Below are 27500 nucleotides of genomic sequence, written 5' to 3' on the forward strand. Positions count from 1 at the left end.
ATAGTTTGAGTATTGAAAATCGCTGACATTGTTGTCATGGTGACGGACCCTACATCACACATAAAGGGTCTGTTAGCAGGAGCATGAGCAGTAGCAGTTTGTTGCAATTACCTACCACTAAGACATTTTTTCAGCACTAGTCTCTTCTGGTTTTTTTTTTTTTGGCAGACTTTAAAATAAGTTGTTGTCATGGCGACGTAAAGACGCCGTGCTTACAAAGCGGCCGCACTGAATAAGGATCAGTATCTTGTGATTTTATTATATGACTGGGTAGGCATTTTACATAAAGGTAATAGATACACACGATTGAGTGTGTGTGTGTGTGTGTGTTTTCCCTGCAGCGTGTGTTAGTCCAGGCCACAGGTTCGTCCCCTAAGCCACAGGTCCAGCAGCTGTCTAGAGTGCAACAGGTTCCTCAGCAGGTACACACACACACACACACACACAGCCTCCCAGAGCAGATACTGTAATCTCTTACACACCTGGCACTTCTTATCTTTCCTCTCTCTCTGTCTCTCTTCTTCTCTCTCACACACACACACACATACACACACACAATTTTCCTCTCTCTCTTTTCGCCTCGCTGTATCTCTCAAGCCAGCGACAGGTGTGTGAAACTCTGTGAGCTCTGCTTTTGGTTGTTAACGTAAGAGTTGAGATCACACACTTGCCGTAATCCTAGCTTCCTAATCGTGGTCCTTTCATATCTTTAACGCTTTCAAAAAGCATTGATTTTTGGTGAAGCTCTGCTTGTTTTTTCTCTGTGTGTGTGTGTGAGCCAGGTGCAGCATGTACAGCACGTATACCCCACCCAGGTGCAGTACGTTGAAGGAGGAGAGGCCGTCTACCCCAACGGCACCATGTAAGCCACACCCATCCATCCATCCATCCATTTTATACCCGCTTTATTCCTAATTAGGGTCACAGGGATCTGCTGGAGCCTATCCCAGCACACACAGGGTGAAAGGCAGGGGTACACCCTGGACAGGTCACCAGTCCATCACAGGGCCACACATATAGACAGACAACCACACACACACGCACTCACTCCTATGGGAAATTTAGAATCACCAATCAACCTAATGTACATGTTTTTGGACTGTGGGAGGAAACCCGCGCAGGCAGGGGGAGAACATGCAAACTCCACACAGAAAGGCCTGTTCGAAACCAGGACCTTCTTGCTGTGAGGCAACAGTGCTAACCACCGTGGTGCCCAAAGCCACACCCACTTTCTAAAAAAAAAATTAAAGTAAATCATGACTGCATACATGGAGTTAAAGCTTTTTTTCCTTTATCATTTGCATAAAAAATATTAAGCAGGATATTAAGCTTGTTGCCGATTTATATCTCTTTAAATATATTGTTAAATGATGTTAGCATGAGATCCACCAGTCAAGCAGTAGGGGGCGCTAATCATTCGCCATACGTGATTGATAGTGATCAAGCTAGCTAGTATATAGCTAGTAGTATTTTTTCATCTTTAGTGTTAATACTCGAGTTTGTGAATTATTAATTCTCAGTTTTCTTTGTAGATCCTCATGTAGATGAGGGGAAAAACCTCCCTGAGATGACATGACGGAGAATGTTCTTACACATAACGGTTTTCAAACCTCTTCCCGAACTGTCATCAGCCCTTATTTTTCTGTCTCAGTGTAGCATGATGCTTCCACCTCGACCGCAGCACACTAAACATCCTCTGATGACAACCGTGTCACATTTCCCAAACCCAAATCTCTCAAAACTCAGCCAGAGCTCCAGACATTCCAGTCTTCTGTTTATCTGATCAGAGTAGAGCTTATCTTCTCTTTTCTGACAGATCTTCCTAACAGCTTGTCAGTAGAAGACGATGTTACTTTTTTTCTCATGGCGTGTTCGACACCCTTCATAAGCCATGTGTCACTTGTTCATGCAGTGCAAACCTCAAAACAGCGTTCTAAACCCCAAAGGCTTTTCAGCTTCCTTCAGTAATGAGGGACTAATTAGACCACACTTTAATTAAACATGTTTATCTAAAAAGAGACAGATTTGTTATTGCCGGACCGTCAAGTGAACCGAGATTATTATGACCGACTGACACGAAGGCTGAGCGTTCTGTATGCTGATGCTAAAAGTGAGATTCAGAAAACAATAATGATAAAAAAAAAAAAAAAAAGTACCTTAAATAAGTACCTAGTGCTAATATCCAAATATGATAATCAAGGAAATGTGTGTTTGTTAGCCATGTAATGTTAAGCATGTTTTCATCTAGCCATTTCAATTAACGAGCTAGTAGCTATTAGTTGTTTTGTGTGTGTGGATAATTATTAGAGGGTTGAGTGAATATAGAGAGACCGAGAAAGAGAAACTGTAATGGAGGGAGAGCCTTGGAGAGTGAGAAGAAAGACTATCGGAAAGAGAGACAGAGAGAGGCCAGAAGAAAGAGACTGGGGGAGACCAAGAGAGACTAGAAAAGAGACTGGGGAGACTAGAAGGCATGGACTGGGAAAGAGAGAGACTAGAAGATAGAGAATAGGGAGCGAAAGACTATAAGAGACCATAAGAAAGAGAGACAGAGAAGTGAGAAGAGAGAAAGAGACTGAACAAGAGACTAGAAGAGAGAGATAGCAAGAGAGAGACTAAAAGATGGAGAATAGGGAGATTATAAGAAAGAGAGTCTGGAGGGAGGGACTAGAAAAGCGATTAGAAAGGGAGATTGGAAGAGAGAAAGAGACTAAACAAGAGACTGGGAGAGACTAGAAGATAGTAAGACAGAGATACCAGAAGTGAGACTATAAGAAAGAGAGACAGAGAGAGGCTAGAAGAAAGAGTCTAGGGGAGACCGAGAGAGACTAGAAAAGAAACTGGGAGACACAAGAAGGGAGGGACTGGGAAAGAGATTAGAAGAGAGAAAAAGACTGAGAGAAAAGGGAGGAAAAGACTAGGAGAGACTAGAAGAGAGAGTAGAAAAAAGAGAGACTTCGAAAGAGAAACTGAAAGGGAATCAGAGAAAGTGGATGAGAGAGAGACTGGGAGGGACTAGTAGAACGAGAGACAATGTAATGCCATAGGAATTTAGACTTTTCTTCCTTCTTTGTTTGAGCAATGCTTTTCGTCACTAAACTCCCTCACGATTCTCTGTCTTCTCAGCCGTACAGCGTACACCTACAACCACGATGCCCAGCTTTACGGTCAGGCCAGCGGCAACTCCTACTTTGACACTCAGGCAGGGGCGACGCAGGTCACCACGGTGGTCTCCTCGGCCAGCAGCGTGCCCTCTCACGGCATGGTGGGCATCGCCATGGATGTGGGCGGCAGCCAGGTCATCTCCAGCAGCGGCGCTTATCTCATCCACGGGGGCATGGATGGCCGCCACCACACCACCCCGTCCTCCCGCTCTTCATCTGCAATGGTACATTCCACCGTTCTCAAGGCTGACAACAGTTAGAGCTACTTTTTACATCTAATTTAAGATGGTGGTATGATGGATAAAATGAGGCCTCTCAGGACACCAGATGTTAGATTTTCTTTTCACACACACTAGCTGGAAAGCAGTGGCATTCTCCTCCTGTGAGGTGCTGCTAATTAATGAAACAATCCAGATGTTCAGTCGGCAGTGGCTGAAGTCCCAGCATCACCGTGTCTTGGGTTAAGAGTGTGTCTTTCTCAGCTGGCATGTGAGGTGAAAGGGAAAGAAGAAAACTTGAACAAGCAGAAGGTAGCGGATGTGACTAAGAAGAAATTACCAGAAGAATGAGAGAAAAACATAAGAGAAAGAGACTGGTACATAGGACTCATGAAAGACTAGGATGGAAAGATTGAGACAGTAAGAGTGATTGTGAGAGAGACTGGAAGTGAGAATAAAAGACTAGGAGAGAGAGAGAGAGATGCTGGGAAAGAAAGAGGAAAGGACTGGTAGGGAAAACCTTGGAGAGAAAGAGGGCGAGATATGAGAGACAGAAAAAACAGGGAGAGAGACTATGGTGCAGAGGGTAAGAGACTGAGAGAGACACAGAGACTGGGAAAGAGACACAGAGAGTGATAGAGAGAAGCTGGGATAGACTGAGATATTAGAGGAGAGAGAGAGAGCAGAAAAAATATGCTATATGTAAGACTATACAAAAGGGAGATGGAGAGAAAGACTTGAAGACAGACAGAAACTAGAAAAATTAGGAGATTGGGAAAGAGACTAAGATAAAGAGAGACTGTAGGAGTCTGAGAGAGATTGACAAAAGACTACAAGGGAGAGGCAGTGGTAGAGATACTGGGAGAGAGACACTGAGCAACTGGTATGAAGAGAGAAAGAGATGTAGAGATTCAGATAAGGAGAGAGAGAGAGAGAGAGGAGGCAGCTGCTGTCCCTACAGTCACTTCTGCCTCTACGTAATTCATCACGGCCTCGTTGTAGAGCATCTCACAAGCCCTCGAGCACCCTGCGGCACAAAGCTTCCCCTCGACTCGTTACTGTTTGGCCCTCGGGAGCCTGTAAAAGACCTGAAAGGACGCCTGCTTCCTCCTTCCCTCCTTTCTCCTCTCTCCACCTTTTTTATCCTGTTTAGCCTGTTGTTCGTCAATTTGCACCATAGTGAGTGACATTGAAAGTTCCAAAGCCGAGCGGTTCTTTGGCGCTCATTTGCATTAGCGTTATCATTAGCATGAACCGAGGCTTCTGCGTTTGCATTTGCATGCATTATTCCGTGTGACTCAGTGAGAGAATCTCAGCCTGCCGCTTAACCCACGTCTCCATATTTTTTTTTTTTTCACTGACTTACTGTAATGGAATTGCCCTGATCTTGCTCCAGCTAACAGTATGATTGCCTTTTTTCTGTTCTGTTTCTTTTGCATTTCTTTTCCCTACCCTCTGTGTCTTACCTTCCTCTGCCCCTCACCTTTTCTTACTCCCCTGTTCTGGTTCTGCATGCTCCTCCATTTTCTCTCTGTAGCTTGAAATGGCGATTGAAAACCTCCAAAAGTCTGAAGGGATTGCTTCTCACAAGAGCATCCTGCTCAACAGCCATGTAAGTCTTCTAAGAAAACTTTATTTAGAGAATAAAAGGAGGCCCAGTGCTGTCCACACTTCACACCTTCCTGCTGCCACTCTGCTTTGCAAATTGCTTTCTTTACTGTTGGGGTTTACGTTTCGGTGCTGGAGGGATGATGGGGTGACTGCTTAGCTTCTTCTAAATCATCTCTGACGTGTCTGCATGATACCCGATGTTGTAGAACCTCATACACGACGGCTTAAACTTTAAACATCTCTATTTGAGACTACTAGAGTGATGTAGTCGATGCCTGTTGGCCCCGCCCACATCTGGTACAGATGCAAAAATTTGGAGGACGGAAGTGATACCGATACAGATAGAGACATTGTATTATACCGCTAATGAACATGCAAATCAGAAACAACCTGAAGCTCACACAGACCAACCATTTGCATGGCCCGCATTTGCATATTGGACAGGATTGGCTCCTGGTCACAGTTAGCGCTCAGTGTATGACGGACAGATTCTGTAACATTATAGCTTGTTAAACACTTGATCGTGGTCAGTGTTCCATGCTAACAACTCAATCTGGCTCAGTGAAAAATCAATGATTTTATTGGTTCCGTCAACCAATGACATTTTTCAGGAAACCAATGAAAATGCAGAGGAGGCGGGATTTAATTCTGCTTAAAGATGCTAACTCAACTTATACGAGTTTACTGAAAAGAAAACCCTCCACAACATATATAATCTAACCAGCTGGTACTACCTGTAGAAGGTTAACTAATTAACTAAATTAGCTTGCATTATTATGCTAATTTGGCTCTTTTCAGTAACAAACAGCCTGCAGGTGTAAGTGGTTTAGCTAAAGCAGTGGTAAGGGGGCCATAAATCCCACTTCATTTGCCCTGATTGTTGCACGTAATCCCTTCTGCCCCTTGAAGAGCTTCAGCTTTAGTAAAACCCTTTATCAGCTTTTGGTTTTAATAAAAAGTTTGATCATTATCTCAAAGTAAAAGAAATGAAAAGGTTTGCGCTTCGTAACGTCAGTTCAGGTGGATACAGGATTAGATCTGAGAAACACTCAGCTCTATATCTCCATCCAGAACGCAGACATGAACCTGGTAGTAAACTGACATTAGTCCCCCTGTTCTTCGTCACACACTCGAGTATCTTTAAACATCTCCAGTACTACGGCTTTTACTTAATGGCAGCGCTGCATCCTCAGGTGTGTTTGTGTGTGCGTGGGAGTGGAAAATGTGTGTCATCGTTCCGGGCTGCCATTGATCAGTAACAGTGTCGGTCTGTTCTGTTTATTTCTAATGTAGACAGTAAGAACTTCCATGAAAACTAAAGGGGTTGGTCTGAACTGACGCGTAGAGCTAATCTCTGTTTTAAGATTAGTGAAGGAACAGACAATGGCATGGCGGTGATCTGGGTTTGTTTTATGTGTGTTGATGCCATTCAGTGCAAAGCAGACAGCTAAAGGAGGAACCTTCTAAACAAATAACCTGATGAATCACAACTAGCGGCATTTAAACGTTATCTTTGAATAAAGATGGCTGAAGCGTGCAGAGATGTATTAGCTAGCATGCAGAGAAACTGTAACGTTAGAGCACATCACTTCAGCGAGTACCGCGACACTGATATTTTCCCGTTAAACTTCACCGTTTAAGACTTCACTCACTGATGCTTTTCGGTCACTGCAGCCTCTGTTAAAGATATGGTTTAAACGCCGTTAGATGATATGAGGCTCAATGCTAGCAGAACATGGCTAAACAGAACTAAATAAAATCTTCCATGATCTCTTGTATGATCTCCCTTAGCTCTTAATGCTCGTTTTTGTTGTTAAATAACTTTAATATGCTTAGATTCAGCGTGAAATGAATTTTGCACATCTGACGTGTGTGTGTGTGTGTGTGTGTGTGTGTGTGTGTGTGCAGCTGCAGTGGCTGTTGGATAACTATGAGACGGCGGAAGGCGTGAGTCTGGCACGCTGCTCCCTTTATAACCACTACCTGCGTCACTGCCATGAGCAGAAGCTGGATCCGGTCAACGCCGCTTCCTTTGGCAAACTCATCCGCTCAGTGTTCATGGGGCTGCGGACACGCCGCCTCGGTACCAGGTCTGTACACACACACACACACACAGCCCTTTCTAATCAGCAATCGTTGATATGATGGCAGATTTAAGAAAGGAGTCTCCAGTGTCAGTGCTTCCTAACAGGCAGAGGTACAGCTGGTACTTTAGGTTTTCTGACATCTTTAGGACAGAGGATTTTACACTTTCTCAGTCACATGACCAAATGGTTTTTTGGCCTTTTTTGTCTTAACTTTTAAAAAAAATGTAAGAAAATAAAGACCAGATGGTGAAGAAATTACCATTTACAGCTATTATAATGCAAGTGATAACATGAACAAACTTTTTTTCCAGATTGTTTCCAAACTTGTTTGCTGACACAGCACAATGTTTTATTTCTCTTATATCTGCGTTGATCAGTCATTGATTATCTTTCCATAGAAACACGACCTCAAGTGTTTTGTTTCTATGGGAAGATAATTGGGTATGTGATGACCGCTGAACTTGGACTTGTCTGTAAACTGACATTTCCCTCCCTGTTCTTAATGCTTTCTCATTTTTAAGGGTGTTCTTACAGCATCTAGGGGCTATGTACAGGGCAGTTTGAGCAATTAGGTCCTTCAGCTGTGTATAGATGTCAAGGTTCAAGCTTCAGAAGATAGAGAATGATCAGTATATTTAAACTCTTATCCATATGTTGGTTTTTCCTTACGTTTGGGATAGGATTGTATTTGATGTCAAGGAATCAAGAATCAGCCAGTGTCTTTGTGTCTAATACCACAGGTTCTTAATGTTGTTTGCACATGTAACATTTGTGTGTGTGTGTGTGTGTGTGTGTGTGTGTGTCTTAGGGGAAATTCAAAGTACCACTACTACGGTATCCGCCTGAAGCCTGACTCTCCTCTCAACCAACTGCAAGACGACACTCAGTACATGGCCATGAGACAGCAGCCCATCCACCAGAAACAGAGGTGTGTGTGTGTGTATGTGTGTGTGTGTGTGTGTGTATGTGTGTATGTGTGTGCTAAATATGTCTTCTGGATGTCCAAGCTATAATAAAAAGAAATAAACATCAGAAAATTACACACAGTGACATTCTGAGTCTTTTCCTTTTCTGTAATCAAGAAGTATCTCTCATCTGGTGGTTCCCTGATTAGTGCCTGTGCAGTGTGTGCCTACAGCCCTATTTGACGAGTGTGTGTATGTGTGTGTGTGTGTGTGTGTGCGCGCACTGCTCAGGTTCAAGCCGCTGCAGAAGATGGGTGGGATGGGTGATTGCATTTCCTTCGGTTCTCAGCACTCCAGCAGCACACCGGAGCAGAGCGTGGCCGCTCAGAGCCAACACCACCAACAGTACATCGGTAACTAATACCACCTTCACCTCCATCCGCCCGAAACAGTGCTCTTATTTACTAAAAACAGAAGAAGTGTGATGTCTATATGTGAGGACTATAACTTTATTATTTCTATAATAATGTGTGCAGTGTGCTAACATTTTAAATATTCAGTCAAAAGTGCAGGTTTCCCGTCCTGGAATAAATGCAGCATGTGACCCAATCAACTCATTAATCTGAAATGATTGACAACTTTGAACTTGGAAGCTCCACCCATTTTTCACAATCTCTCATAAATCATGTTTTGACCAGTACTCTCATCTTGACTAGTTTTTTTCTTACTCTATTCTATTCTCCTGTCTTCAGATTTTTTCCTGCATATACTATATTTTCATATTTTCATTTTATCTGATGTGTGTGTGTGTGTTTTGCAGACGTGTCCCACGCCCTGCCCCCGTTTCCCTCTCTCGATCTGGACTCCTGTCCGCTGCCGGAGCGTATCACCATGAATGACGTGAAGAAGCTGCAGAGTATCTACAGAGACCACTGTGAGGTACTCCGGTCATTTACTTATTCACTTGGTCATGTGTGTAAGACACGTGTTCGTCACTCATCTACATGCAGGCATGAGCGTGTGTGTGTGTGTGTGTGTCAGTCAGTGAGTTAGCATTACAGTTCAGTATTCTTAGAACTCTGGGTTAATTTTCTCTTCCAGTCCCTCCCCTCTGCTCTCTCTGTTCATCTCCCACCTTTTGTTCCCAAGAGCCTTTCATCCCTCACTCAGCACCTTTCCAGTTATGCCAATTAACTTTTCAGCTAGGCACACACTCTCTCACACACTCTCACACACACACACACTCTCTCTCACACACACTCTCTCACACACACATGCACGCACAACCTTTCCACTTTTTTGTTTTTGTTTTTTCCCCTTCCTTCTTCCAGTTTTCTCCATCGGGACCAGCCACGAGGTCAGAACCGTCAGATATTTTTGTTGGAACAAGATATAAAAACATGCCCCTACACACACACACACACACACACACACACACACATACACACACCTCTCATCTCTGCTTTTTGTCTTGTGCCAGAAATATATTTAGCCTTTTTAAAAATCTTGCACATTATTATAGATTCTCTGCTAAGTACAAAGTTATCTGTTCTGTTGGTCGTAAAGTTTTCAGCTCAGTTCAGGTCTTTGGGCGTTTCTAATCCTACTTGTTTATTTCTGTGTCGTCACGTGCGCGCACACACACACACACACAGAGACACACACACACAGACGTGTGAGTCAGACTTTTTTTTTTTTTTTTGGATATCCGACTCCCAAACACTGTAATTTTTTTACAACCATGCCGTGATTGTTTGTCGAGGCAGGGGGAATTTTCCTCTGTTTTTTTTCTGGTTTTGGAGTGTAGTGTTTGAACTGTTGCTAGGGCAACGGTAAACAAGGTTGCTGTGGCAACCTGGCCAAGAACCCAAAACATGTTGTGTGATTGGTTGAAGGGAGGATAGTGTGTGTGTGTGTGTGTGTTTTTGTGTGGGGGTGGGGGAAGGGGGGTGTGGCGTAGGGCCAGGCAACTGAATATAGGAGCAAGTGTCCTGTCACAGGAGAATCTCTCAACTTAGAGCAACACACACACACACATACACACACACGAACTTGCTGCACTTTCACAATGCTAGTGCGTGCAAGGGTGAGTTAAATTCCTGTCTGTTGGCTCACCACATCCTTCTTGTTGTTCACAGTTTTTATGATCCTTTTCTCACATTTTGTTGCTTTTGAACCCAAGTCTTTGGTTTAGTGAAGTGTGTGTCTCTTTAGAAGTTTCAAGAAAAGGCAGAAACTAAGCTTGCTTGCCCCCAAGCCCCACCCACCCCTGCGCCACCACACACACACACACATACAGAGGAAATGAATCATTGATGGGGTGGTGTGGTGATTTATTGATACATTTCAAAAGTGTTTTATTCCTCATACACTGATCAGGCATAACATTATGACCACCTGCCTAATATTGTGTTGGTTCCCCTTTTGCTGCAAAAACAGCTGACCCGTCCTGCACTGTATATTCTGACACCTTTCTGTCAGAACCAGCATTAACTTCTTCAGCAGTTTGATCAACAGTAGTTCGTCTGTTGGATCGGATCACACGGGCCAGCCTTCACTCCCCATGTTCATCAGTGAGCTTCAGCCGGCCATGACCCTGTCTCCGGTTCACCACTGTTCCTTCCTTGGACCACTTTTGATAGATACTGACCACTGCAGACCGGGAACACCCCACAAGAGCTGCAGTTTTGGAGATGCTCTGATCCAGTGGTCTAGACATTACAATTTGGCCCTTCGTGAAACTCACTCAAATCCTTACACTTGTCCATTTTTCCTGCTTCTAACACATAAACTTTGAGGACAAAATGTTGACTTGCTGCCTAATATATCCCACCCACTAACAGGTGCCATGATGAGGAGATCATCAGTCTTATTCACTTCACCTCTCACTGCTCATAATGTTATTCCTGATCGGTGTATACTTTAACAAATAGGTACATTCAGTCTTGTAGAACATTTCTGCTATCATTTATGTTAAAGCAGCTTTAATCAGGTGTTCCTACATCAGCCTTAATTTTTTAGGTAAGGTCAGAAACGCAGGTTGCCATGTTGAAGACACCTCAAAGCGCAAACTCCTGAAGACTTTCCTGTGTCCGAAGCGGCACTGAAAACTCCTTCTATAAATGTTAAATACACTTTTCCTTAGAGAAAACCTTACCTTATTACCGATTATAGATGTACGGTCACTGCATAACCGCACAGGTTTAATCTGTTTATCATGGGGTTAGTTTACGTGGCGGATCTGCCAGGCAGGTCCCTGTGAGTAAGCTGTTACTATAGAAACCGTAGCATGTTAGATGGAGAGCAGTAATATAAACCTGTCATTTGATGCTGATTAAAAAATTCATCCACACCTTCTGACCCAGCAGCCTGACTTTATGACTTTTTATTTTAATTTATTTACACTATACTTCCTTAGTTATTTGTTTGCTCTCTCTCTCTCTCTCTCAGGCCACTCTAGACGTGGTGATGAATCTGCAGTTTCACTTCATTGAGAAGCTGTGGCAGACCTTCTGGTATTCAGCACTGCCATCTAGTGACGGCGCCACCACCATCCCCAGCAGGTCAGATGCTACACATGCCATTATTTCACATCTACAGTTACAGTAGATAAGAAGTCAGAACAAATAAATCTCTGTGAGTGCTGCTGAACACTTCATCTACACAAACAACCAATAGGATGATTAGTGCAATACAGGACCAGCCACCAGTGCACAGTAGTGATGGTGGAACTATATAAAACGTTCTAGTGGCCTAAAAAATCTCCTTATTATCAAAAACTAACTTGGAAAGATGTTTGTGTATATGTGAGAGCGCTCGCTGCATGCTGATTGATGATGTAGTTATTTAAGTTTTTATCGCTGGAGGATCTTCATGGTATAATCTATCACATTCTGTAATAGAAATTAGATGAAATATGTGGATCTTGTACAGCGTGTGAAGTGCTGCTGCTTTGTAATACAATGATAAACAGAGCGACTGTGTAAATGCTTGCAAACGTTTAATGATAAATCTGTGCGTGTGCTCGTGCAGTGATGAGGAAATCGAAGGCGTGATCCCGAGGGAGAAGCTGATCGCGATGTGTAAGTTCGAGCCAGTGAAGCAGTGGATGAGGAGCTGTGATCACATCCTGTACCAGGCCCTGGTGGAGATCCTCATCCCCGACGTCCTGCGACCCGTTCCCAGTCAGTACTGCACCGTCACACACCCCAAACCACAAACTCATTATACTCGACACGTCAGCATGCACCACATTCCCACTGCCGAGTCATTCAATTCACTTGTTACGTTTTAAAACGGAGATATACACGATATTGCCAAAAGTATTGGGACGCCTACCTTCACATGCACATGAATGTCCCGCTCTCTGCTGCTATAACAGCTTCAACTCTTCTGGGAAGGCTTTCCACAAGGTTTAGGAGTGTGTTTATGGGAATTTTAGACCATTCCTCTAGAAGCGCGGTCATTTGTGAGGTCAGGCACTGATGTTGGACGAGAAGGTCTGGCTCACAGTCTCTGCTCTAATTCATCACAAAGGTGTTCTATGGGGTTGAGGTCAGGACTCTGTGCAGGTCAGTCAAGTTCCTCCACACCAAACTCACTCTTCCATGTCTTTATGGACCTTGCTTTGGTCACTGGTGTGCAGTCATGTTGGAACAGGAAGGGGTCATCCCCAAACTGTTCCCACAAAGCTGGGAGCATGAAATTGTCCAAAATGTCTTGGTATGAAGCTGAAGCATTAAGAGTTCCTTTCACTGGAACTAAGGGGCGGAGCCCAACCCCTGAAAAACAACACCTGAACTCAATGATTTGGAGGGGTGTCCCAAAACTTTTTGGCAATGTAGTGTACTTTTATTAGTTAATAATAGCGGTTTATACTTGCGTAGAAATGGTGCATTTAGACTGCAACTGAATTTTACCTTCACAGTAAGCTTTTTAATTCTAATCTGTTCAGTGGACGTTGAGATCAAAAATTTAAGATCTCAGTCGGACTCCTGAAGTCAGAATCTGGAAATAATAAGTACAAATTCTGACATATTCCAGATACAAGCATAAATAAAGAAAAAAGTGTTACGCTACAGAGATTTTCCCCTACCTTGTGAAAATAGACTTCTATAATAGTTCCACAATAATTCCACTTACAGATATTTTTATTGCCTATGAAATATGCTAATTATTAAGTTTAACAAAATTGTAAATAAAGATAAAGAAGGATAATTGATTTGGATTAAATATGCACTTTCGTAGCTAGCTTTTTTTTATTTTTTATTTTTGGACAAAAATGGCCATACAATAGCCTTTAAATGGGGGGCAGTGGTAGCTGAAGGGTTAAAGGCTCTGGGTCATTGGCTGGAAGATCAGCGTTCAAGCCCTAACACCGCTAAGCTGCCACCTTTGGGCCCTTGAGCAAGGCCGCCCTCTGCTCCGGGGCGCTGTATCATGGTGCTCTGACCCCAACCCTCAAGGATGGGATATGTGAAGAAAGAATGTCAATGTGCAGTAATGTATGTGTGACAAATAAAGACTACTTAACAACTTAACTTGATGAATCTGTGTGTGTGTGTGTGTGTGTGTGTGTGTGTGTGTACAGGTACTCTCACTCAGGCTATTAGAAACTTTGCTAAGAGCCTAGAGGGCTGGTTGACTTCAGCCATGAGTAACTTCCCCCAGGAGATCGTCCGCACCAAGGTACAGCCTCTTACTCCTCTACAGCCTCTAAATCTTACTATCTGTTTGGTCTGCGTTCAGCATCAGACACTCACTGTAGGTTTTTTTCCCCCTCAGGCTGCAGTGGTGAGTGCGTTTGCGCAGACGCTGCGCAGGTACACCTCTCTGAACCACCTGGCGCAGGCGGCTCGGGCTGTGCTGCAGAACACATCTCAGATCAACCAGATGCTCAGTGACCTCAACCGCGTCGACTTCGCCAACGTGCAGGTTGGACTGTCGCTACACGATTAGCACTTTTAGCGTTAACACACTCACCTCTGAGACTCTGTGCGTTACAGACTTTAACCCTAGCGCTAGTGTTGCTGAGTGTTCTGTTTGTGTGTTGTGCAGGAGCAGGCATCCTGGGTTTGTCAGTGTGACGAGAGTGTAGTACAACGTCTGGAGCAGGATTTTAAGATGACCCTGCAGCAGCAGAGTTCTCTGGACCAGTGGGCAGCATGGCTGGACAGTGTGGTGAGTCAGGTGCTGAAACCGCACGAGGGCAGTCCCAGCTTCCCCCGTGCCGCACGCCAGTTCCTCCTCAAGTGGTCCTTCTACAGGTACTTACATACATAATCTCACACACACACACTCCTGATTTCAAAAACCCAGACACATTTGTGTATACACTATATTGCCAAAAGTTTTGGGACACCCCTCCAAATCGTTGAATTCAGGGGTTGGTCTGGAACCAAGGGGCCGAGCCCAATCCGTGAATTCATTGATTTGGAGGGGTGTCCCAAAACTTTTAACATTTAGCCACAAGAATGACAAAATATAGTCGAACCTGTGGAAGTGTGTCATGCTAATCTTCGTCCTGTTCTAGGATGCCATAACTTTTTGAAAGCATGGTCTTATTTTACGGATGTGTTTTGGAATCGTTTCCCAACTCATTAATATGAAGTGAGCGAGCCTCACAAATAAATATAAATAAATTAAATTTTATTATACAACTGATTTAATCTGTATGCAAAATTGCAGTAAATTGCTGACACCAATATGATTACACTCTTAATATTCATTCATATTACAATAGATGATGCTATGAGACCATTTGTTAAGTCAAGGAGTTGTTGTTTAACACTGGTGTGTGTGTGTGTGTGTGTGTGTGTGTGTGTGTATGTGTTGTGCAGCTCCATGGTGATCAGAGACCTGACCCTGCGCAGCGCGGCGAGTTTCGGCTCCTTCCATCTGATCCGCCTGCTGTATGACGAGTATATGTTCTACCTGGTGGAGCACCGCGTCGCTCAGGCAACCGGAGAAACCCCCATCGCTGTCATGGGAGAGGTTCGTCTGCGCACACACACACACACACACACACACACTTTCTGTCTTTGCTCTTCAGAGCATGTGATGACGTGTGTGTGTTTTGACTTACAGTTCAGTGACCTCAGCTCGATGATGCCGTCCCTCATCGACAAAGGTATGAGCCCACTTTTTATATATGATATGCTGACACACACACACACACACACACACACACACACACACACGCTAACAGACTCTCACACTCTCTCTCTGTTAGATCCGTCATTCTCAGATGACATGAGTGACCTGGGCACTGACGCAGACGTGTCCCGGGGGACGTGTGAACCCGCCGTGAAGAGAGAGAGAATTGAGATTAACCACACTCTGCAGGAGATCTGAAGTCAGTCCAGTGTGTGTGTGTGTGTGTGTGCGCGCGCGCGTGTGTTTATATGAGCAAACACCAGGATCCACCATTCTGCTAGTGCGAGTTGATGTAACACTGTCTGGATTCGTTTTGTTTGTGAGTAACTAATGCAGTCTAGAGGCTTAGTTTGTGCTTGAGGTTTGTTTTCTTTCTGCTTTCTTTTTTTTCCTCCTCTTCCTCCTTCCTATTCTTCTTCTTTTTCTCTCTTTCTTGCCTCTGTGTGTGTGTGTGTGTGTGTGGTGTGTTTAATTTGTGCCATAGTGTCCTTTCAGTGCCTTAGATGAGAGCAGAAACCCCTCGAGCACGCCGTGCCTGTCCTGCGGTACGACCGTATCGTCTCTCGAGCACCTTCAGAACAGATCCCCGTAGCGTCGACCGCGATCGCTCAGGATCCACGCAAAAAACAAACGCTCGATCACTCGCCTATCAGCACCCCAAGGAAAAAAAACCAGTCTTTTGAGACGAGCCATCGATACCTCAGCTGTTTTTATGCTGCGCTGTGTGTTTGTGTAAAGAGGTTCGACAGTCTGAAAGCTTGTCTGCTTTATGAGACCGCGATCAGCGCTGCTAGCAAGCGGCCGTTCGTTTTCTACGTTAAATGCACGACCCCAAAGCCGGGATTTCAGTGACGTGAATCAACATTTTCTCAATTTTATGTGAGTTAGTTACACAACAAATGCAAACGATCGTCTGGACAGATTCCTCGGACCGATCCTGTGGCGCCGGAGTAAACGCCTATGAATTAAATGTGTATAGAGACATTAGGAAGAAAAATAAATAAAGCTCGGAAAAAAGGAAGGGATCGTCTCGGAGGTCATCTCTGACTCTGTCCTGGGTGTGGGTGTGGGTGTGTAAACGCTAAACCCCTAGTCAGCTTGCTTTGCTAACCTGTTTGCTAATCAAAGATCAAACGTTAGCAAGAAAAACGTCTCAGCAAGTGACCTACAAATCAACCAACCATTATGCACACATTTAATTTGCATGTAAGGAGTTAGATTTAGCGAACACTGTTTCTTAAAAGAACTAGGGGGAAAAAAGTTTAGCAGGCTCCGCCCACAATGTAGCTGTATTTCTACACACCAAGATACGAACTACAACCGAACGAGAGAATCGTCGCCTGCTAGTCAGTATGCAGGGTCAAAACTCTGTGTTCCAGTGTTTTGGGGTTTTGTAGGATTTAAGAGACAGGATGGATGGATGGATGTGTTGATAGATGGATGGGTGTGTTGAAGGGATGTGTGGAAGGATGGATTGAAGGGATGGATGAATGGATGTGTGGAAGGATGGATTGAATGGACCGATGGATGGATGGAAATGGTCATGTTGATGTATAACTGAATGTCAGTGTGATCTGGCTGGTTTGTTCTGAACACTGCCTCTTTTTCTCTCTCTCTCTCTCTCTCTCTCTCTCTCTCTCACATGCCTAGGATGTTAAAGCTTTCACATAACCTGTACATTTGATTGATTTTAATAGATTCAATTTAAAAAATTGTAAAGATTTGAGATGGACTGATTGTTTACTGTATGATATGAATACTCAAGATTTCTAGCTATTTTATAAAATCTTTCCTTCACCTTTAACCTGAGATATGCACACACACACACACACACACACACACACACACACACACACGTCACCTCGGTGCTGGATATTCCCCCCCCTTGTGCTTTTTCTTTCTCGTCTTATCTACTTAAAAGGTATCTATTTATATAAAAGCGCCCGATGTTTGTTTTTCTTTCTTTCCTGTTTGATATTCCGTTCAGCTGAAAAGTTTTAGAAATGGTTCGGCTCCCGGTTCGACGCTCGCCTCGCGTGTTTACAGATGCAGTATCAATTATTTCTTCTCCCTTTCCCTCCTCAATTTGTACACCTCTCTCTTTTCCTGGGACGTGATTTGTCGTCTCCGTGGCCTTTCTCTCTCCCTCTATTATTGGTTTCTGACCGCTTTTTGAGGATGTCGGTGCGTTTAAGGAAATTTGTGTAACTTGGTAATAGATTTTTTTTTTTATTGCTGTTTTAGATGGATTATTTTTTATTTTTCTGGGAGTAGATACGATTCTTCTCATGACTATATTTTGAGGAAAAAAAACAACAAAAACAACCGTTCTGGAATATTCTTACCTTAGGCTGAGAACAGACTGCAGTCTGTAATAAAATCTTACTTCAGTTGTATTTTGTACTGGTTTAAAACAAACAAAACAAAAAAAAAAAGTGTAATAAATTGGTGTAAACCACTTAACGAAAACGGCTCCTTTACTTTCTTTTTTTAATAAACCAAACAAACACACAATTCAGTCTTTACAAAGATGAATATCAAAGTTCTTCTTCTTCTTCTTATTATTATTCTTATTATTGTAGAGTCACATAAACAAGACGTTCAGGTCGACGTTACACACGTCTTCACTCTGCTCAAACGTCATGTACAGGCAATGGGAAAAACAATCGTGCATCTGATGATGTTTCCATCCAACGAACGTCAAAGCATGGAAAACGAGTGCTGAAGGCCGAGTCCGAAGCCCTCATGGATGTCTCGCGTGTCTGTGTGTGTGTGTTCCTTACACAGCAGTGCATCATGGGTTTATGTCCAGCTTCCGTGTGTTTGGTCCTCAGAAAACACTCGACGTGGCTTTTAGTGGTAAAAGTGCAAACTTTTTATGTCCAGCAGGTAGAAAAAAAAACAATGAGGTTCTCCTACAGCAAACAGCCCGCCATGTACTTCCCTGAAAACACACACACACACACACACACGCGTCAACACTACAATTTCCACTGCCCTACAGAGACAGATATGCGTTACTAAACATCTGTACACCAATGAGGGGGTCTTCATTTCTCTACGACACCACAGTAACTCCACATCCTGGACTGTTTTATTCCTCTTATAACAACAATTTGCCAAAAAAAGTGTGTGATTTCTGCCTTAATAAAAACAAACCATATTATACACCGATCAGCCATAACATTATGAGCAGTGAGAGGTGAAGTGAATAACTCTGATGATCTCCTCATCGTGGCACCTGTTAGTGGGTGGGATATATTAGGCAGCAAGTCAACATTTTGTCCTCAAAGTTGATGTTAGAAGCAGGAAAAATGGACAAACGAGCTTTGAGTTTGATGAAGGGCCAAATTGTGATGGCTAGACCACTGGATCAGAGCATCTCCAAAACTGCAGCTCTTGTGAGATATTCCCGGTCTGCAGTGGTCAGTATCTATCAAAAGTGGTCCAAGGAAGGAACAGTGGTGAACCGGCGACGGGGTCATGGGTGGTCAAGGCTCATTGTTGCACGTGGGGAGGCTGACCCGTGTGATCCGATCCAACAGATGAGCTACTGTTGATCAAACTGCTGAAGAAGTTAATGCTGGTTCTGATGGAGAGGTGTGAGAATACACAGTGCATCACAGTTTGTTATGTTTTGGCAGCAAAAGGGGACCAATACAATATTAGGCAGGTGGTCATAATGTTATGCCTGATCAGAATGGTTTGTTTTTTTATTAAGGCAGAAATCACACACTACTGTTCATCCGTTTATAGTTAAATTTAACACACACACTCGAGAGTCATCGCAGTCGTTCCCTCTCTTTCAAAAGTCGAGACAAATAAAGAAACTCGTCACATTACAGCAAATCTGTGTAAACTTTTCTGTCCTGAAGATATCTGAGAACTTGCAGCTTTACGTCTGACTGTTACACAGCGCTGAAACACTGGAGACTCCTTACATGAATGTTTTGATAAAGACATTAATCCTTACGGTAAACTTCACCGTGTCATCGATTCCTGGGTTTTATTTAATAATTGTGTATGAATTTAATCCCGCTGTACTGCACTCACAGATGTTCAATTCAATTCAATTTATTTGTACAGCGCTGTTAACAATGGACATTGTCTTAAAGCAGCTTTACAGAAGTATAGAAACAATCATAAAGTTTAAAGTTAAGTTACTGTTCATCTCAAACATTTATCCCATTTATCCCTAACGAGAAGCCTGAGGTGATCTGAGGAAGAAACCTTGAGAGGAACCAGACTCAGAAGAGAACCTCATCCTCATCTGGGTGACACTGGACAGTTTAGATTTATGTGGAATTGTGCAACAAGAGCTCCTGAGGAACTAATAGGTCAGATAGAAAATCAGTCAGCACCATCTGACCAATCAGAGTGGAGCTGACGCTTGATTTACTGAACTGTTTTCGGGAAACACGGTGTGAAATGTTTTTCATAACATATAATAGATCTATCTAGCTATAATCTTGTATGAAGTGTGTGTGTGTGTGTGTGTGTGTGAGTGAGAGAAACTCACCAGTGGCAAATCTCTTCTTGAGCAGGGACATACGGTATCGGCCGCCCACCAGCTCCATGTCCAGGCCTGACAGAGACGCTCCTGTACCCACAAACTGTACAGCCAGGCTCGGGGCAGGACCACGGGGCTCCTCCAGGCACTGCCAGCTGGCACACAGTGTGCCTGAGCCTGATACACACACACACACACACACACACACACACACACACACACACACACACACACATATTATGAGCTATACAAGTTGATATTTTAGCATTAAGACCTTTCAAACAATGAAAAGAACTATTGTACAGTGGAACCTCAAGAGTCAAAAGTTTTTTATATAATTCAGGTCAAATATAACAACCATATTGAATCATATAAACAAAATCATGTCAACTGAACGACACAATCATAAATTTGATCACAAACTGAACCATACAGAAATAAATGGAATCATATAGAATTAAACTGAAGCATATGAACCATATAAACCAAATCACATCGAATCAACTGCAGTGAATCATATAAACCGAATCACATCAAATCAACTGCAGTGAATCATATAAACCGAATCACATCGAATCAACTGCAATGAATCATATAAACTAAATCACATGGAATCAACTGAAGTGAATCATATAAACCGAATCACATCGAATCAACTGAAGTGAATCATATAAACTGAATCACATGGAATCAACTAAAGTGAATCATATAAACCGAATCACATGGAATCAACTGAAGTGAATCATATAAAACAAATCACATGGAATCAAATGCAGTGAATCATATAAACCGAATCACATGGAATCAACTGAAGTGAATCATATAAAACAAATCACATGGAATCAAATGCAGTGAATCATATAAACTGAATCACATGGAATCAAATGAAGTGAATCATATAAACCAAATCACATGGAATCAACTGAAGTGAATCATATAAACTGAATCATAAATTAAGTCACATAAACTGAATCATAAATTAAGTCACATAAACTGAATCAAATTTGATTCAATTTGAATAATATACACTGAGTCAAAATTGAATCAAATTAAATCATATGAGCAATCTAATTTGAATCAAATTGAATCATATAAACTGAATCACATTCAATCGTGCAAATTAAGGCACAGTAGCTGAATCGTATTGCATTAAATAGACTGAATCATATTTCCCGTGATTCAACAAACGCAGTCAGTGGAGAGAAATCACAAGTTCTAATTTAAACTGAAGTTAAATTTAACGCTTTAATAAAGCTTGGTGCTTATTTGTTCTTACTGTGTGTGTGTGTGTGTGTGTGGAAGCTGAAGCGAGTGGGCGTCAGGCGGCAGTAAAAGACGTCGATTCGAGCTTTGGATCCCACGAAACCCTTTTGGCCACTCGCTCGTCTCTGATGTGGAGGCATCTATAGCGCTGCTCCCTGACCTCCGGCACCCACACGCGGTTGTTTTATTCGGTGTTGCCTAACACCGAACATTAGCATCATCTACAACGTGTCCACCAGAGAAGATCTACCACAGAAGATCAAAGCCAGAAGATCTAAGCCAGAAGGTCAGGTCTGAGCGTTCAGAGCAGTGCAGTGAAGACGTTCAGGAGACTACGGGAAGGAATAAATCGTCTCTTCTGGCCCACAGCTGTGGAGATACCCTCAGTCTGAGATTCCCTGCCTTTAATGTCCTGAATTAAAACTGTATTATTTTAAGGAACATGTAAGGAACATGACTGAAAGCTAAAAAGAAAGATTTTGGCTCAAAAGTATTGGCACCCCTATAACTGAGGCATATTTTTTTTTTTATCCAGGAACACTGATCTAGGGGTCCACAAAGTTCTCCCTCTGCTTTAGAAACCTGGATGTTTTATCTCTGAGGCGCTCCGAGACAACGTTTACGTTTAGGTCCACAGCGAGTGTGTGAATGATTCTGCTTGTCTTGCTGCGTCCACGATTTAAAGACTGACCTTTATTTATTTGACCAAAAAACCCACCAGTTTCCCTCCACGCCCAAGTGAGCTGCTGTTTAGTTGTTTTCCAGAGCGCTCATTTGCATAACCCGGGCGTCCGATAACGATGACCGATGATGACCACCAGACTGTCCGATGAGCCGCTTTTTTTTTTGTTAATTAAGGTGAGTTGTGAAAGCAGGGGAAGAGGCTGGAGTGACTGACCTTTGCTGTGGTTGGTGGGTGAGAGGTTGGGCAGCTTCCACAGCAGCCTCTTCTCCTCAGTGTTCCTGCAGAAACACAAAGAAAAACAAACAACGTGAAGCCTTCTGGAATTATATAAAGAAAATTAATTAATGATTCTCTCTCACTCACTCCCTCTCTCTTTCTCTCTCCCTCTCTCCTTTTTTCCCTTACTGTTTCTTTGCATCTCTCTCTCCTACTCTGACTTTATGTCTCTTTCTCTCTTTCAACCTGTGTCTCTCTCTCTCTTCAATCTGTCTGCTTCTCTCTCCCTCTTTTACTGTCTCTCTCTGTGTCTTCCAATCTGTCTGTCTCTTTCTTTCTCTTACTGTCTCTCTCTCCCAGTCTTTTTCTCTGTCTTTCAATCTGTCTGTCTCTCTCTCTCTCTTTCAGTGTCTCTCTCTGTGTCTTCCAATTTGTCTCTGTCTCTCTCTCTGTGCCTCCATTTCTCTCTTTCACTGCATTTCTCTTTCGCGCTCTCTCTTTCCCTCTCCCTCTGCATCTCTTTCTGTCTGTCTGTCTCTCCTTATTTCCCTCACTATTTCTTCGCATCTCTCTCTCTCTCCTACTCTGTCTTTATCTGTCTCTCTCAATCTGTCTCTCTCTCTCAGCATCTTTATTTATCTCTCCTTATTTCCTTCACTGTTCCTCTCCATCTCTCCTTGTCTTTCAATCTGTCAGTTTCTCTCCCCCTCTACTACTATCTCTCTCTGCATCTTCCAATCCGTCTGTCTGTCACGCTGTCTTTCAATGTCTCTCTCTCCCTCTCTTCCCCCTACACTGTCTTTCTCTCTCCCAGTCTTTCAACTCTCCGTTACTCTCTCTCTCCCTTTCCTGATCTTTCTTTGTGTCTCTCTCTTTTGTGTCTTCCAATCTGTTTGTCTCTGTTTCTCTTTGTCTCTTTTTCAGGGTCTCTCTCCGTGTCTTCCAATCTGTCTGTCTGTCTCTCACTCTCTCTGTGCCTTTCACTACATCTCTCTTTCCCTTTCTCTCTTTCTTTACCCCCCCATCTCTGTAGTTCTTTCTGTCTGTCTCTCCTTATTTCCCTCACTATTTCTTTGCATCTCTCTCTCTCACCTACTCTGTCTCTCTCTGTGACTTTCAGTCTCTCTCTCTGTCAGTTGCTCTCTTCCTTTTCTACTGTCTTTCTCTGTCTCTCTCTGATGTGTCTTTTTGTCTCTCTTTCTCCTTCATCTAATGTCTTTCTGCCCCCCCCCGTCTCTCTCTCTCCCAACCCCCCCCTCACCCACTCTCTCTCCCTCACCCCCCCCCCTCCTCACCAGGTAGCAGGTGGTTGGCACTGCAGGTCTGTGGCTGTGGGATCGAGCGGCAGCAGCACCTGCACGGCCGTGAGCTGTGTGGCTGGAGCGGTTGCCGGGCAACAGTGGTAGTCAAGGGCGACGCGTGTGACCGTACCGCTGCGCTGGCACTCCGCCGACAGCAGCAGAGGAGCGCGAGCCGGGTCCTGAGACGACACCTGGGGGCAGAGGTCATCGTCATGGCAATATTAGAAACGATTGATGTACATGATGAAACACAACAGAGTCTAAGAGTTTTCCCGGATTTAGAAAGCGGAGTTGAGTAAACGCTGGAGTGTTCACCTGGTACTTCAGCACCCCAACGTTGTAGTATGAGGCTTGTGGGTTAAGCTCCGCCTCTCTCTGAAGGTGAAGAGTCAAGGCCTGCATGTTAAACCAGAAGTCTTTGGAGTTGGGGTCGTTCTGGGACGGGTCGCTGCAGGAGGAGGAGAGAAACGGGAATGACGTCATGATTCCTGGTGTATGTGTGTGTGTGTGTGTGTGCGCGCGTGTGTGACGTTTCAAACCACAGTACTGTTCAGATCAGCTGACCTGTAGAGAAGCTTCTGATTGGGTAAGAACTGATCCACGCGAGCGATGCCAACCAATCGGAAGCTGAGCACGGGTGGGGTCGGGTTGGCAGCAAATATCCGAGTGATTCCGGCGGGGAATGACATGGTGAGGTCACCTGTAATCTTTACCAGACACCTGAAACACACACACACACACACACACACACACTCATGGATGAAAATTAATTACAGACAGACAGACACATAGATGGATAGACTGGTTGACAGACAGACAGACAGACAGACAGACAGACAGACAGACAGATAGATAGATAGATAGATAGATAGATAGATAGATAGATAGATAGACAGACAGACAGACAGACAGACAGACAGACAGACAGACAGACAGACAGACAGACAGACAGATGATGAATGGATGGATGGATAGACAGTGAGACTAACCGGTTGTTTTCTCCTCCTTTAAAGTAAGCATTGATGTATTCTGTAAATGCTGCAGCAACCGGCCAGGACTCCTGAGTGCTCAAAGAAATAGGACTCGGCCCTCGGGACAAACCTTCACACACACACACACACACACACACAGATAGAGAGAGCTCTATATGAGAAACATTTTTATGGACCATTAAAGTGTATTGTGGTAATCTGTAAAGTGTGAGTGTGTGTGTGTGTGTGTGTGTGTGTTCTCGTACCTCGTGCGGGGCTGGGTGCTCGTGTTTGACCCCCCCAGTCACTGGGGCTGGATGAGGATGAGGAGGATGTTAGAGGAGGACTGGGCTTGGGCAGAGGAGATGAACACAACGACCTGCTGGACTGGGGGTCAAAGGTCAGGAGTCAGTCACATGTGTACAGGACGGTCAACATTAAGCTTTGTTCTTTAGTGGACATTCAGGCTGGATGACCTCGCTGACATGACCTTCAAGATCAAGAGATCACTGGAATTGTGTTTTAATGATTACAAACTACACAGAGCAGAACAGAAGCAGAGGATTGGTGTAAAAACTGTCCCATTTTCTGGCAAGTAGGGAATCTGTGTGTGTGTGTGTGTGTGTGTGTGTTGTGTGTGTGTTTAAATCATATGGCTGTGTGTGAGAGTGTAAGGAGTGTGTTTTTACCCGTTCACTTCCACTCGGCCTGGACGAGGAGCGCTTGGACCGAGCCGGACGAGGAGGAGCCAAGACCAGGAGCTCAGTACTGACCCTACGCTGAGGACCTGCAGAGAGAGAGGGGGGGTGGGAGGGAGAGACAGGAAATAAGGGGGGGACAGAGAGAGACAAAGAGAAAAAGACGAGAAAAGGGGGAGATAGAGAGAGAAAGAGAGAGAGAGAGAGAGAAAGAAAGAAAGAAAGAAAGAAAGAAAGAAAGAAAGAAAGAAAGAGACAGAGACAGTAAAGGAGATAGACAGAGAGAGACAGGGAGAAAGAGAAAGAGACACAGAGAAAGAGACATAAGACGGAGAGAGAGAGAGAAAGAGATGGAGAAAGGGGGAGAGATATAAAGAGAGAGAGAGAGCCAGTAAGGAAGAGAGGGGGGGGGAGAGAGAGAGAGACGCACAAAGAAAGAGATGGAGTGAGAAAGAGATGGGGAAAGGGGGAAAGAGAGAAAGAGAAAGAGAGAAAGAGAGAGAGAGAGAGAGAGAGAGAGAGAGAGAGAGAGAGAGAGAGAGAGATGGAGAAAGGTGGAGAGATATAAAGAGAGAGAGAGAGCCAGTAAGGAAGAGAGGGGGAGAGAGAGAGAGAGAGAGAGAGATGCACAAAGAAAGAGATGGAGTGAGAAAGATGGGGAAAGGGGGAGAGAGATAAAGAGAGAGAGAGATGCACAAAGAAAGAGATGGAGTGAGAAAGATGGGGAAAGGGGGAGAGAGATAAAGAGAGAGAGAGAGAGAGAGAAAGAGATAAAGAGACTGTAGTCATTATGCTGGTCAGTTTGTGTGATATTCTGTGAAGCTAACATGCATACTTGACCTTCATAGCAACAGTAACCACGTGTGGGCGGGGCTCAGGATGTACGGTGTGTATGTTTTGTACCTGTGTGTTCGGTGATGTCCAGACAGTCCTGGTCTTTGTCTGTGGAGAAGCAGAGGTCCTCCTGTGGGCCGGACAGGCGTGTGAGCGGCGGTCGACTCCGCCTCTGCTCCTCCCCTCCGCTCCTGCGCTCCTTCTCTCCTCCGTTTCTGCTCATCTTCCTGCTTCCGTCCGGCGCCACCTCACTGAACGGGTTGTGCACCGAACCCCAGTGCGAGACCTCCTTCTTCGGCTGAATGGTAGGGGCGGGGTTAGAACTGACCGCCCAGTTTAAGCCACTCCCTCCTCCCTGGGCGGCCAGTGCCGATTGGTGCGTCGGGCTGCCAATCATCGTGATGGCGAAGGGATCGTCGGGCGAATCGGGAGGTGGGACGCTGTGCTCTCGTTTCCTCTCTCTGTCCTTGCGAGAGGTCGAGGACTTGGGAGGAGGCAGGGTTTTAGTACTGTTTGTGGGCGGGGCAAAGGGATCCTCACGCGTAGTCCGAGGAGGAGGCGGAGCCACCCAAGCTTCCTGACGAGCGGGCTGGTGATTGAACGCAGCCAGGAAGGGGTCCTCCTGTGGGATGTGCTTACAGCTCCAGACGCTTGGCTCCATGCTGTTGGAAAAAGAAGGGAACGCAAAAGAGGAGGCGGAGCTGTCTGTCTGGGGCGGAGCCAAGGGAGAACGTTGCGACGAAGTCCACTCTTGAGGGAGAGGAGAGCGACCGAGGAAAGGGTCTGCGGGTCGTCGTGAGGACATTGAGTCTTTAGGCTGAGAAGACGAAGGCCAAGCTGCCCAGCCCGTGGGCTCGGGGGACGCTCCCAGGGGCTGATGGGAAGGCGAGTCCAAACCGGAGTCCTCCACGTTGTCAGGAGACGAGGACGCAGAGGAGAAAGCAGCATCTGAACAAAAACAGACACGAAATAGGAGCGGTCATGTGATCAGAGGACGTCTCAGTTAATGGAAAAATTAGGCCCTGGTTATTATCATTATTATACATTATTTTATTATTATTATTATTATACATAATATTATTGATTACATTAAACAGACAGTAGTGAGTCAAAATAATTTCCACTTCTGCTAACGACATTTCACACGCTGTTAACGTTCAGCGCTACACCCATTACACACACCTTATTTATTATTGAGTAGCAGGAGTGTGTGTGTGTGTGTGTGTGAGAGAGAGAGTGTGTGTGTGAGAGTGTGTTCATTAGTTCTTTTACATTCGGCGGTCTGCAGCTGCTCTCGGCCCGAGAAGCTGTGAGATTTGAAGGCTGATTCTAGAGGAGGACCAAAGAGCGAATCTGAACCAGATGCTGTGGAGCTCAGCCTGAGAGAGAGAGACAGAGAGACAGACAAAGAGAGAGAGAGATTCATTATAAAACCAATAATGTGAGTGTGAAATTTGTATAGAAGAGAAAAAAGTGAAGGACACATAAAGGAAAAGCTCCTGGATGTTGCTGAAAGGAAGGAAGGAAGGGAGTGAGTGAGTGAGTGAGTGAGTGAGGAAGGAAGGCTTTTTACCTGCTGTGGTTTGGACTGGAGGTGAACCTGCACAGACCCTCTGCCTCACCTTCTACAACACACACAGACACACACACCATAATGTACTCAAACATCATTACAGCAGTGACAGTGTGATATTTACTGCTAGAGAGAAAATAAAACAGATTAAATCAGACACACAGTGTTTATTACTGTTCAACACACTGCACCTTCACACACACAGTGTTTATTACTGTTCAACACACTACACCTTCACACACACACACAGTGTTTATTACTGTTCAACACACTGCACCTTCACACACACACAGTGTTTATTACTGTTCA

At 44.3% G+C, this 27500-nt stretch overlaps 2 protein-coding genes across 8 annotated transcripts in view; one reads left to right on the forward strand and one right to left on the reverse strand.

The window, feature by feature from the left end:
- Window positions 1-17427, forward strand: part of rfx2 (regulatory factor X, 2 (influences HLA class II expression)) — a 39010-nt gene extending 21583 nt beyond the window's left edge. For 5 of the 7 annotated variants that reach the window (XM_058388775.1, XM_058388776.1, XM_058388773.1 and 2 more), the window contains 16 exons: window positions 342-422; window positions 783-862; window positions 3127-3388; window positions 4920-4994; window positions 6902-7083; window positions 7889-8008; window positions 8277-8398; window positions 8806-8924; window positions 11436-11548; window positions 12018-12169; window positions 13576-13673; window positions 13770-13919; window positions 14043-14251; window positions 14825-14978; window positions 15072-15114; window positions 15217-17427. In XM_058388775.1, coding sequence (XP_058244758.1) covers window positions 342-422; window positions 783-862; window positions 3127-3388; window positions 4920-4994; window positions 6902-7083; window positions 7889-8008; window positions 8277-8398; window positions 8806-8924; window positions 11436-11548; window positions 12018-12169; window positions 13576-13673; window positions 13770-13919; window positions 14043-14251; window positions 14825-14978; window positions 15072-15114; window positions 15217-15338 — 2082 coding nt within the window. In that variant the 3' untranslated portion in view covers window positions 15339-17427. The remainder of the gene's footprint in view (window positions 1-341; window positions 423-782; window positions 863-3126; window positions 3389-4919; window positions 4995-6901; window positions 7084-7888; window positions 8009-8276; window positions 8399-8805; window positions 8925-11435; window positions 11549-12017; window positions 12170-13575; window positions 13674-13769; window positions 13920-14042; window positions 14252-14824; window positions 14979-15071; window positions 15115-15216) is intronic. The other 2 variants (XM_058388779.1, XM_058388778.1) reach the window with 2 other exon arrangements.
- Window positions 17428-17599: 172 nt separating this feature from the next.
- Window positions 17600-27500, reverse strand: part of fcho1 (FCH and mu domain containing endocytic adaptor 1) — a 60454-nt gene continuing 50553 nt past the window's right edge. The window contains exons 16-27 of the mRNA XM_058388771.1: window positions 27192-27243; window positions 26891-26997; window positions 25688-26566; window positions 24776-24873; window positions 24353-24473; window positions 24105-24216; window positions 23680-23835; window positions 23431-23563; window positions 23110-23306; window positions 21812-21876; window positions 19660-19827; window positions 17600-18084 (exon numbers count right to left, since the gene is read on the reverse strand). Of these exons, the coding sequence (XP_058244754.1) occupies window positions 18056-18084; window positions 19660-19827; window positions 21812-21876; window positions 23110-23306; window positions 23431-23563; window positions 23680-23835; window positions 24105-24216; window positions 24353-24473; window positions 24776-24873; window positions 25688-26566; window positions 26891-26997; window positions 27192-27243 (2117 nt within the window). The 3' untranslated portion in view covers window positions 17600-18055. The remainder of the gene's footprint in view (window positions 18085-19659; window positions 19828-21811; window positions 21877-23109; window positions 23307-23430; window positions 23564-23679; window positions 23836-24104; window positions 24217-24352; window positions 24474-24775; window positions 24874-25687; window positions 26567-26890; window positions 26998-27191; window positions 27244-27500) is intronic.

Source organism: Hemibagrus wyckioides, linkage group LG05, assembly GCF_019097595.1.
Source record: "Hemibagrus wyckioides isolate EC202008001 linkage group LG05, SWU_Hwy_1.0, whole genome shotgun sequence".
NCBI lineage: Eukaryota > Metazoa > Chordata > Actinopteri > Siluriformes > Bagridae > Hemibagrus > Hemibagrus wyckioides.